The sequence below is a fragment of the Labrus bergylta genome, chromosome 17, assembly GCF_963930695.1.
Source record: "Labrus bergylta chromosome 17, fLabBer1.1, whole genome shotgun sequence".
NCBI classification, from domain to species: Eukaryota; Metazoa; Chordata; class Actinopteri; order Labriformes; family Labridae; genus Labrus; species Labrus bergylta.
The window spans coordinates 6,313,992-6,326,993 of NC_089211.1; the positions used below are offsets into that span (position 1 = coordinate 6,313,992).

General features: G+C 39.5%; 1 protein-coding gene across 3 annotated transcripts in view; it reads right to left on the minus strand.

Moving 5' to 3' along the window:
- Positions 1–13,002, minus strand: part of shroom3 (shroom family member 3) — a 58,445-nt gene that overhangs the window by 24,469 nt on the left and 20,974 nt on the right. For all 3 annotated transcript variants that reach the window (XM_020640031.3, XM_065966001.1, XM_065966002.1), the window contains 2 exons: positions 11,179–11,370; positions 789–914 (listed from right to left, as the gene is read on the minus strand). In XM_020640031.3, the coding sequence (XP_020495687.1) occupies positions 789–914; positions 11,179–11,370 (318 nt within the window). The remainder of the gene's footprint in view (positions 1–788; positions 915–11,178; positions 11,371–13,002) is intronic.

Here is a 13,002-nt window from a genome sequence, read left to right on the forward strand (position 1 = left end):
ATTGTAAATATTATAATAATATAGTAAATATTGTATGAAATATTTAGAGCTTCAGGGTATTGTTGGTGTCAAACTTTGTTTTAATATTAAACAACTCCGATGTCACACTTTAAAACACAACTTGTAGACAGACCGTCAAAGGTCACATCATTTCAACAGATAACAGCCAACAGCTTCTTATTGATTAGGTCTGCACCTCCCGCGATAATAAAACACAAGGCATAGTTTCGTTTGGAGTATCAAAGGAGCTCTATAAAAGTTCAGTGAAAGTGTCAGAAACAGAAACACTTTGATCCTGTCATAAACGTGCTTGTCATCATTTCTCCTTTAACAGAGCGCCATTGTTTTTTTCATTGTCATCGGTATGGGTGTGGACTTAGAGCAACATCAATCACCACAGGCGCTGTAACCACAAGTCAATAAAACCAACAACTGCAAAGTAAATGTCATATCAAAGTGGACCCCTGAGGTGGTATCTGGAAGCGGGACATGTTTATGTCAAGAGCAAAGATTGGTGTCTGTCAAAGATGAGATAAGACATGAGGCGTTATGTGTTTCTCTGAAAACATGAACTATGACCTCCGGGTGTCTGATTGAAGCAGTGAACAAAAAAAAAAATCCACGATACAGGAAATCACCAATTCTTTTTAGTTTATATGAAGTTCTGCTGAATTTCATCACCATCACTACACAGCTGCAAACAGTTGGTTCAAATAAAAATACAAAGCAGATGAAATGATGGACATTTATGGTCAGAGCGGGATGTTTATGTGATTTTGAAAACAGACCTGGCGTGGTAGCCGTGGTGCCAGGCGTTGCTCATCGTGTCCATACCTCCCTGGTTTAATTCCTGCTGTCCATCACCGAGCTTCGTCGAATGCCACGAGTGAGGACGAGATGCCGACTCACTGCGTCTGTGAAATTAAAGCACACAAAAAAAGAAGGGTTAGTGTTTGATTCGTATTTCAGATCTGACGACACATTCTGATGCTTTGAATCAGATAAACAAAATTTATCACACATCAAATGTAAAGCACCAACACAACTTAGTGTCTAATATTTATATACGGATGTAAAAGTAAGAGAAAACTGCATGGAATCCAGCATTCACAACTCAGTTCCGATTTCTGTTTTAGAAACAGTTCAGCATTAAATACTATCCTGATAGTTGTCCTCCCTCAGAAACACAACAACACACACACAGCTGCATGGTCTCATTCCACAGAAGTCTGACTCACCTTCTGCCTCTCCCTTCCTTTTCAACGGAAAGACATGCAGAAATACTTTTAACATGAAGCTCCTAAAACATAGCAACAAGGTAATGCATCACATAAGGTGGTTTGAAGTGATTTCAGTGGCCTTTTTAATAGGCTGTTCTTTAAAGGTGCACTATGGCGATTTGGTGGTGAAATTTGAAAGTTAGAGAAGTGAAACAATTCTATGTGATATATCTGAACTAAATACACAAACTTTACTCAAAGTTAAAAATGGGTCTTTGGATCACTGTTTGGAGCTAAAAGGCGACCAGGAGAGTTAAGGTTTCACTGTTGTGGGCCCCCCCACCATAAATTCTCGCGCAGCATTTGATCTTCAAACATTGTTCCAGGGACCACATGTTCCTCTGATGACAGTTTGTGTATAGAGTTATGAACATAAACCACTGCAGCTGTACATTTCTAAAATGTTTCCATTTCTCTACCAAACCTCCATAGAGCACCTTTAAATTATCCCTATTAAATCTACCGCATCCAGCTTGACCTCCAATAAGTGATAATGACAGACACGTGTTTTTCAGCCATCGGTCCTCACTTTGAATTGCTCTCTGTATTCATCTCTGTTTGTATTTTCCACTGAAGCTTCTGTCAAGGAAAATTCAACGACTCGTGTACACTTTTTTACAAATGGTATGGCATGATTTTCACTACTCTTTTTTTAAATGAGGGGTTTATTGATTGAGATTAAGAGCAACTAAACAACAAAAACAGAAAGTCAAGTGATTTAAAGAAAGTGAATGCACAAACTCTTTTACAAAAGTTATTACCTTCGTAAACCTTTCTTTAGTTTGATTGTGTTTTGTTGACCTGAAGCTTGACAAACAATATCACAACAATTTCAGAACAACCACACTTAATCTCTTTACGGTGATTACATTTCATGGATCAAATAAAATGTTGTTTTTGATTGCAGTGAAAATATTTAAGGACATCACAATCATTATATTTAAATGTGTTATCTAACGAGACATTTGAAAAAATGGCGGTCAAAATAATCTCTCCTCCATCCTCTTTCATACTCGACATGTTCTGCTGCTCTGTATTTATCCACACAGATAAACAGGAAACGATTGTATCAGAGTAAGTAGGAGACAGAGACATGAAAGCATGCACGGACCAAAGGATCCTGGGTAATGACAGGACGTAACTGGAATACCTCAACATTTTATCATCACTGTTAAGCTCATACAGATAGTCAGCCATTCCATTAGATCTAGGGGCTTGAGGGCGCTTTCAGTTTGACTTGGTTTGAGTCTTAATCTAATGTTGAAGAACAAAGACCACTAAAAGTTGAGATACACCTACGCATTAAAGTATGCAATGTGTAATTTCAAAGGCGTAATGACGACGGAACTTCATTAAGGCGCTGTTACAGAACCACAGTCTGTAAAGGGCTAATGTCTGTCATTTTGTAACCCCCCCCTCCCAAAAAAAAGAAGATACAACACAAACAAGTGCACTTATATACTCCAAGAATTGTAACGTTGTCAATATCTTAATTAAAACCTGCTCCACACAAAATCACGCAATTCACCGTGATAATATCCTGTTGTTAAACCGTCAGGTGGAATATACAGAAATCTGCAGTGTTGCCCTTAATTGGTTCCCCTTCCAATTTATTCAAATGCTTTTCCAGTAAGCATCCATTAATCATAGTGATAAGAAATTCTGTTTCCCCCAATTTCTATTGATTATGGTATCCCCCAGGGCTCAATTTTAGGTCCCATCAATTTTTCCTTTTTCAATTTTAACTTCACAGGTTTACAGAGAAAATATAAATATTGCAGGAATAAAGTTCATAATAAAAGTAAAAGGACCAAACTGTTATGGGAAGCAGGACAACTACATGTCAACACCACCGAAGAACAAGATAAGCGCACTGAGGGTGACCACATCATCATTCAGCTCTCCGTATGGTCCTGTCCTGCAACCATCAACAGCTGGATTAAAGGGGATTGCACTTCACACTTTTGTTGCCCACTCAACAGAGAGGCGATACAGCCAGGTAATATTAAAGGAAAAAAAACATTGCTGTCCTTCCTCATTGGGTCTCCAAGTCCATGTTCAGCTAAAAAACACCAATTAAAGCATCCTTAAGAGCTACATTTTAGGTACCACCCTGTTCTTTTCTTTAGAATTTTTGTCTGCTTGAAATCATGTCATAATAAAACATTGTTTAGGATTATTCAAATTCAGTGTCAAGTTACAAAGTTGTTCTAATCTCCACATTCACAGTAACTATTTTCCTTGAGAGTAATTTTAAGGAAAATCCTTTACTAATCAGTCAAATCTCTGATGTGATGACAATAAATTGGTTTCTTAATCTTTTGCATCTTTCTGAATAGACGTTTATACAGTTTTACCTGGAGGTGAACCTGAGGACTTTAGAGATGAGGCCGGTAGCTAGGCCATTGACGCTGGCCTCTGATGGCGATCGACAGAGCGCCCCTTCTGACCGACCGAGATCTGCTTTCTTCTTCTGCTTCTTCCGAAGCTTCCGGCGGTAGAACGCCTCAAGCAGCTCCATGGCCTCAAATCGGTCAAATCCAATTTATTCTCTCTCTTCTTTGCTGTACTCTCTTTTACTTCTTATTCTTCACTTTGAAAGTTCCAGGAAGTTCGATTTCCAAACCCATTCCTTGCCAGCCTTTGATTCCTTGTAGAAAGACTTGCCAGAAAACTAACTTTAATTTTGCCGAACCTTTCTATGTCTTTAAGATAAGACCCTCCTTCACTTTCCTACCTGCATCTACACACGACTAAAAAAATAAAAAGCATTTTTTTAGGTCAAATGTTGTTGTCTACTTTCCAAAGTTTGTTCTTTTCACAAAGTTAATCTGCTCCCTTTTGCCATCCAAACTCCAACAAAAAGAAGCACCTCTACAGACCATGCCTCGACCATCAGTCTCTTTGCTCCAGTTCCAACTGGGGCTGGCCGACTGGGTCGTACTGCGTTTGTCCAAGGCCCCTAGCTCATTAAGCAAATTATGCAATTAAGCGTCATTAAGCCGCCATACGATAAAAGCATAAAGTAAACATCCTCTACCCAGCGTGGTCTTGCTGGTAGCTGTTGATGTGGTGAGTTAGGGAGAGACACTAAGGAAAAAGGGAGGAAGGATGAGAGATAGTGGGAGAGAATGAGGGTGGGAGTATGCAGGGCGATAAGAGTTGTTAAGGAGAAGCTACCGAGGAATGAAGCAACCAAAAGTCTGATAGAGAGATGGTAGAAAGAGAGCACATAGAAAAGACAGATTACAAAAATCCAGAACAGTCACAATGATGGAAGTAAAATGAAAATAAAACGGAAAAGGAAGAAAAGGGAAAGAAGTGAGAGGACAGATAAACAAGGACAGAGAGTTGTTGAAAACAGTGAGTTATTGAGCTCAGTGGAGCAGAAATGGAGTCTGAAGCCGCGGGGAGAGAGGCATCTCATGATGCAGCATGTGGTGCTAAACAATGAGACGTATTGACTGATAGGACTGGAGACCAAAACAAGGACAGACGTATTGACAGTCTTAGCAATCAATGTTAAGTCTACTTACTTGAAAAGTTAAATAAATTACTTTGTTACTGAAAAATAAGCAATGGTAAAATATTGCGATGGTTTTGGTCATTTAAAGGTCAAAATGATAAGTTTTCCAAAACTCAGGTTATTATTCAGTTATTAAACAATGTAGGCCTGATGACATTATAATAAATAATTCTAAAACATTGTTTAATGTTTAAGCTAGCAATCAGAATGTTAGCCGACCTGGGACTGTTAGCATGTTAGCATTGTCACTTTAAAAACATTAGCCTTTTGAAGATGGCTGAATAAAACTTGTAATCAATCCAAAAATAATCTAAAGTGTGACGCCTTCATCTTCTGCAATCAACAATAATAAGATTATAATGTATTGATATGAGTACATAAGGAAATAATAAACCCCTCAAAGACCACTTGACTGACCTTAAGGACATTTGCAGCTTCATCTAAGACTTTCAAGGATGTACCCAATGACCTAAACGCCTGGGACTTCCCCAAGGACCACTTTTACTTATTCCAGAATCTGTTGAACCCCCTTAGGAACTATTTCAGCCTCCTTAAGAGCAACCCACAACTTTTCAAGGACCTCTTGAACTAATTCAATAACACCATGTTTATTTAAAACTAGCTGTTCAAGAAGCCCAAAAGTTCCTCGAGACACATTAGTCTCCTCAAAAAAACTCTCCAAAACAAACAATCATATTTCTGCCAGAAAGCATCAGAAATGTTCAAGACAATATCAGCAGTGGTGTGAGTATACCCACCTATTTTTTAGTCTCCATAGAGTATACCCACTTCTCAAACTCCTGTGATTGCTCAGCCTGATCTACACAACTTGTAGGTTTCAAAAAGTGCAAATAAATCATGGATTTATTCTTTCTTTTGTGAGCAGGGAATACATTTTAAAGTAAGGCTGTTAATTTGAAAATGTAACAACACAACTTATTAACTTGAACTGTAAAACCAATATATCATGTAAATACTCCAAAAAAAGTAATGTGAGTAGACTAGTGCATTGTTTTGTGATGCATTATCCCCAAAACTGTTTAGGAATAAGGAATCGTTCACTCAAAATGCATCACTGAGTAGTTTCAGCCTGTAGTCTGTTGACCAGTTTAAATGTCAAAATCTGTCTCTAGTGGGGCGCCTGTAGCCTAGTGGTTAGTACATGCACCCCATGTGCGGAGGCTAGTACATCAAGCAGGCGGCCCAAGTTTGAATCCGACCTTTGGCTCCTTTCCAGCATGTCATTCCCCAATCTCTCTCTCCTTGATTTCTGACTCTATCCACTGTCCTGTCTCTAATTAAAGGCATACAAAAGTTAAAATATAAAGAATTTTAAAATCTGTCTATCGTTGCTGGACGAGCAACTTAAAAAACAATTGGGGACAAATTAAGAGTATACCCACTTATTTAGGCAGCACTACACCACTGAATATCAGTGATACCTCCTGACCTAATTACCTAGTTTCATTGGAACACACACACAAAGCACACTCAAGCAGACGTGTATGTGTATCTGTTCAAGTTGATGAACTGTGAACACACCCTCAGTAATTACACATAATAACACATCATCCTCTCTGTTACAATTTTTGTGAATGTGTTTGGAGACATTTTCCGGGTGTTTGAAACTGAGGTTTCACAAAATGTTTATGCTGAGCTGCTTTTTGACCCCCACCACCACATTTAAAATGATAAAATCTCACTTATTTTAACAATTCATAGTATATATCAAAGAGTCCTTATCTGAGTAAGAAGAGTCTTGTTCTGACTGAAAGCTGCTGTAAGCGAAGGAGAGAGAGAAAGCGGTGGTTCCCAAATCATTGGCGTTCCTCACGTCTTTTCGACGTTAAGGTGTAAAAGTGACATTTATTTCTCAATCAAACAGACGGATGGCAGCAGAGATCACACGGTCTAAATTTACCAAATAGGTTACGACGTTGATTGGTTTCCGTTAAAGAAACTCTAACTTGAATTGTTGTGCTCTAAGCTGCTCCGCTACAATGTATGTATTAGAGCTAATGATCCTACAGATTTATGACTTTGTTTCAGACTTCAGCAAACGGCCTCCTATAGCGCTTGTTTCCACTGAAAGGCAAAAAGAACATTGGGGGCCTGTTTCACAAAAGGATTGTAAACAAGTCAAAAAGACAATGTCTTCTACAAAACACACACAAAGGTTAAACTGCACCACTAACTGTGCTGCAGGGCATATTGTTTAAATGAGCCATTAATCATTTGGGGGGAAGAATGTCCCCATTCAATGTAAAAAAGTCTAATTACAAAAGCTGTCTAAATGACAAACACTGGTGCTGACATGTGCAGTTCAAAGTAATAAAGTTCCTGTCTGCGCAGAGTTGGTGGTAACTGCGCCGCAGGAATTATAAGGGATGTCATGTACAACCCTTCAAGTGAGCATTAAGTCTCTGTGTGACTTAAAAAAATAATAATCTGTAAGTGTAAATATACTTTGAAGGTAAGGTTAAATCAGTCCGTGGCAGGCAGTTGCTCCACCTGGCAGCCATGTGTGTGGAGACACTCTGGTGCTGCGACGCACAGCCGGAGCCTGGGATGCAAGTTTAGTAAGAGTTGCACTTTTGGAAATTGTCACTGAATGGTGAAACTCAAACAATATTTTTTGACTCTGGCCTCACAAAGAGTGGAAAAGTGTCCCCTCCCCTCCCAGCTGATCATCAATATGTGGACAGAATTGAGCTCTGTCAGCATGAGAGTGCAGCTCTGCTCAGAGTTAAGGAGCAGCAAATTTCACAGGTTTCTTTACAGGTGATTGATATAAAATAGAATTTAAATTAGACCATGAGACAGGGCAGATTTTTTATGCTATTAGTATCTACAATCCATAAAGACAAAAACACCAAAAAGGTATATTTAAAAAAAGCTATCCGTGTCCATTTAATGTCTTACCTATCTTAGCTCAAATACAGGAAGTAGCTACTTATTAAAGTTTCCTCCATGTAGAAAACTTCCACCTTCGTACTACTCCAAAGTTTACATGATGTGACTAGTTTTTCCATAATAAAGACAACATGAAGGATCTATAGGTCCTAAAAGCATGTTTGGGTAAAGCACTTTTTGCATATAAACACTCTAAACATACAAAATTATAATTTTGTTCCTGAATCCAACACAGAAAAACTTGATGAGTAGAAACAGAGAATGAGCCATGTGGAAAGTATAAACTGAGTGAGTGTGTGTGTGTGTGTGTGTGTGTGTGTGTGTGTGTGTGTGTGTGTGTGTGTGTGTGTGTGTGTGTGTGTGTGTGTGTAGGGTGTGTCAGAGACCTTATCTTTTGCCGTGGGAAACTGTTCCTTCAGCTTGTAATAATAATCAAAGTGATCTGCCCGGAAACTAAAATTGAGAGGGAGAGAGGGAGAGAGGGAGAGACGGACATAACAGAAAGATTTTCTCTGTTTTGAACATCACCATGGCTGATTAAATGAAATTAAATGAGAAAGTGAAAGAGAGCTTCATAGAAAGCAAAGCAAAGCCTGACTAGAGAGGGATACCCCCCAAAAAAGTTTCTCCCACATTTTCAGCGTTTAGAAGGATGTAAATGCGCAAATGTAAGGTGAGCATGGAGTAAGGTACTGTATGACATACGACCACTTTTGTTGCTGGTTCATGTACTGTCATGGAAGTATAGTCTCAGTGATGTCATCCACTGGTTACTGAAGAAGCCCAAAGATGGTGGTCGCTACATTTGAAATGCTCTCGCCACAAAACTTTCAATCATTCTAGAAACAGAAAAAAAGGTGGAGCTAATCCTAAACTAGTGTGTGTGTGTGTGTGTGTGTGTGTGTGTGTGTGTGTGTGTGTGTGTGTGTGTGTGTGTGTGTGTGTGTGTGTGTGTGTGGTGTAAGGGAGTTTGTATTGCGCTTGTGTGTGTGTGTGTGTGAGTGCAATATATGTGATGATGTGATTTAAGAAAAATGTGATGATCCAACTAAAGAAACTTCTGAGGAGCGAAGAAGGGAGGAGAGGAGGAGAAGAGAAGAGGAGAGGAGGAGAGGAGGAGAGGAGGAGAGGAGGAGAGGAATCGAATCAGGGAAGGAAAGACACAAAGGTAAGGAGATAAAGGAGCAAGGTGGGATCAAGAGGACAAGGAAGAAGTGAGGAAAGGAAGTATACGTAGAAAAGGAAAGGAAATAAGGTGTTACAGAAGGAGACAGCGTGATTATAAATTGGTGTGTCTGTCCTCGCCAGATTAACACCCAGCCTCATGGGGCTCTGATGGCCCTCTTCCTGTTTTCGGACCAATAAGAGAGCAGCATTTTCCCTCCCTTTACCCTCTCCTCTCTCCACAGTGATATCTGATAACCACCCAGAGCCTGGGGGATTGTGGGAGAATGGAGTCATTCTGCTCGTTTATCAGACTCTCTCAAACTCTACGACTCATTTTATTAAAACTCATTAAACTCAGGAAGCACTCCAGGAAACCAGCAACATTGATTTCAAGCTCTACAGTTTGAACATGTTCTACTGGAGTCTGACTTGATTTCTATCTGACTTTAATGACGTTGGTGGCCAACAGGACTCAAAGACGAGCCATTTCCAGGAGTTAATGTAGTCACACTAGCACCCTCCTGAGGCTGGGGAGTTCATTGCACAAATCAACAGAGTATTTCAACTGAGTATTTCCAGGGCTTGACCTCCATATTAGGATGAAACTTGCTGTTCAGTGATTCAGTATTAATAGACTGTTTGTCTGCACAGACTGAGTTTATACACACAAACACTGGCTGGGAAAAAGAGTCATAAACCAGGAACTTAACTATGAGTGTCATGTCTCACATTGTTGTTACCATGGGTTAGACCAGAGATGATTGTGAATTGCATGATGAGCATTGGCAAGAGGTGTGGACTTTATGCTATTTTTTTTAAGTATATGTCAAAGTATAGGTTTCCAAAATTGCAATTAAATGCCCAATTCCAAAAATTAATCATGATTGATTACATTATTAAACATGTTGAAAGGTAATTAAATTGCGTCACAAAAATGTTTTTATCATGCTTTTATTTTTGTATTTTGAAACTTTCTGAAGTGAAGGGTGCTCTACTTCCTGTTTGGATACAAACCTGCTTTTTTAATTTTAAGAGAAATTAATGAACTTCCTTGCGTTCAGGCATCAGCTTATCTGACATTTTCAGGAGTTTTGTGCATGTGGGAAACATTTAGGTACTTTTTGTAGCTTCAGATCGACTTGATCGGGAGCAGTACAATAACAGTAATGACATCACACCCTTGAGGATCATATGGACAATTATCGGTTGTCACAAGCCTCGAATCGGGCCAGGACCCCCTGATTGACCCCAGTCTAAAATGAATTACCCTGATGGTGGACCATGTGTGTGGAGGTCCTTTTAAAATAAGGAAAGTCAACACAGAATTGAGCAAAAGACGGGAAGGGGAGTCACCCGAATCTCTGCACAACACAATTAAAAAGTGACAAAGACGTCATCCTTCAAAAAGACAGAATCAAATCTGGAGAAGACAAATCTAAAAATGTCAAATCAAAAAAGGCCGAGACCAGAATTTAAATATGAAATCAAACATTGTGTCTCTCATAGCTCAGGCTAATCATGAGAACTCATTTTAAATGTGTGACAAACAACTGATGGAGACACAGGAAACTTTGTGAGGTTGTTACCGTAGCAACCTGAGCAGACTGTTTACACTGTGGTTTTCCTGTTGATCTGAGTTGAACCCTGAGTCTATAATAAATCCTCTGAACATGACATACACACACAAACACACAACACACACAGGCACTGACAAAAACACACACACATACATACACACACACACACACACACACACACACACACACACAGGAACCAGTGGCAGGACATCCTAACACCCACGGTGATAACCTCCTCTGCTGACTGCAGTAAACCTGTTGCTGCAGTGACATCACTTCCTGTGTAAACCAGCAGGACGTCGGATGATGCAAAGGTTAGAAAAATAAAGAGAATTTATCGACACTGGAAGGAACTGATGTCAGAGAGGAAGTCACAGACAGGGACGCCATGTTAGCAGCTACACTTTTGAGGAGTTGGACCTTTTCTTTCAGAGGGACGCAGCATCGTTTCTACTTAACAGACACTTTTAGACTCTTCATTAGTGGGTTAAAAATGATTTATCTTTTTAATGTGGACAACAGATAAGAGTTATGCTGAATTCTTTGTCTCTGTAAAATTTAACTTTTTCACTAGTGGTGACCCCCAATGGTTGAATTTGAACGATTCCTGCCAAGGTGAAAGAAATGAAAGGACTGTACTGTTTCAGACTGGAGTACAGCAAAAGGCCAATCAATAAATGTTTATAAGTAATAGAGGGTATCTCCTCTCCTTTACCTGTTCTTGATGCGGAGTTGGACTCCTCCTGCTGAGCATGTTCTGCTGCGGTGAGATGGCGATGGTGTTTGATGTTGTTGTGGAGTTGATGGGCGCTGGAGGGAAGACAGAGGAGGTGGAGAAGGAGGAGGAAGAGCCGGTGGGGAGGAACATGGAGTGTCAAACTCCTCGATGTATCCCGGATCAAACTCCCTGAGGATAACAGACAGAAAAGATCATTTTAGTGAGAAATTGCTATTACATGTTGTTTGTGTTTCGCACTAGCCTATCAGGAAAGGCTGAACCTGAAATAAGTGTTTGAGTGTGATTTTGGCTCTGAGTAAATTGGCTAATCTTTCACCATCACACCTGCAAAATGAACGCATGGCTGCCAAAATAAACCAGGCCGGTATGTTCAGGTCTAACCGGTTCAAACAGGACTGTCTACATGTCTGTTTCTCTTCTTATGACATCACATTTATGATTTAGCAGTTAAATGATCAAACACTGACAACTGTGGCACAGGGAGTGTTTTAATTAAAAAGCAACTGTTCGAGGTCCCAGCCTCCGAGAAGAAGAACATGTCTGGTGAGGCGTCGTGTTGTTTGAAGAGAGAAGGAAGTTATAAACTGTTAAAATATTTCAAACCCACACACACAAACTGGAACATACCATAACTGATTTCCGGGTCACTTGGGGTAAACGAGAAATCCTTCAACTTCCCTTAAATGAGCTTCTAAAATGTGAACATGGACGTTTCACCAAAAACACTCTCAAGCGTCAACTCTCCCTTTTCTGAAAGACCTCCAGAAATCTCTGCATTTCGTTTGACAATCATCTGAAATTTGATATTCACAAAAAAAAAGGTATAACCTTGTTTGTTGTTTAACATACTTTATTCATTACCGAGGGGATTAATACATTAATTATGAACTTAATATGTTTTGCTTTCTTCCACCTTATAAGGGCCAAACTAAACAAAGAATATTAAGATCACAAGTTCAACAACTTCCTAACGTAGCATCAATGAGCAGTAATTAGGAGGGCAAACTCTTAGCGACCTGTTAGCTTTACACTATGGTCATGTAGAATAATGTACTAATAAGCTCTTAAAAATTACTAATATTACCCAGGATGCTACTAATTAGCATGCTACTAAGCAGCTAGTTCAGCGGTTCTCAAACTTTTCAGTGAGTACGACCACAGAAAATATTTGGCTCCCCAAGTACCAACAAATAGCCAACATTGATACACAGTATAGCAAGGCTATTAAACTAAATTTACAGTTTACACAGGAGGCCATTTTATTCCTGATATGAATATTATTTACTATTGACCACACACTGCAGCCTGGGCTCATTCTCTGTGCCACTCCAAAAGGAATCCAGACGTGGATGTGACTCGAGTCATATTTTTGCACTGCTTTGCGTCAATTGTTGCTAGCAGGTGCCGAGGCTTCACTAACACTGCTAACATCACCTCTTTGCACTTGTGCTGGGTTCACTGTTGTTGACTTCAGTTCCTGCTGTGCTGCTCATCAAATCCACCGCACTTCTCTGACTAATATTTCCCATTTAGAGCCACAAATGCAATTTTTTTAAATATTTGCTTTGCCTGCCATCACCATTTGACTTGTACATCTTTGTTTAAAAAAGTTTAAAAAATCAAAGACTCCCAGGGTACCACAAGATGGGGCGTACCAGTGGTAATCGTACCATAGTTTGAGAATGAATGAGCTAGTTAATGGTGATTATTGTTACCTTGATGTAATGTGTTACCAACTTTTTTTTTTTTTTTAAGTACAACAAGAGTTGTTTCACAAACCATTGTGTTCATGTTGCAGCT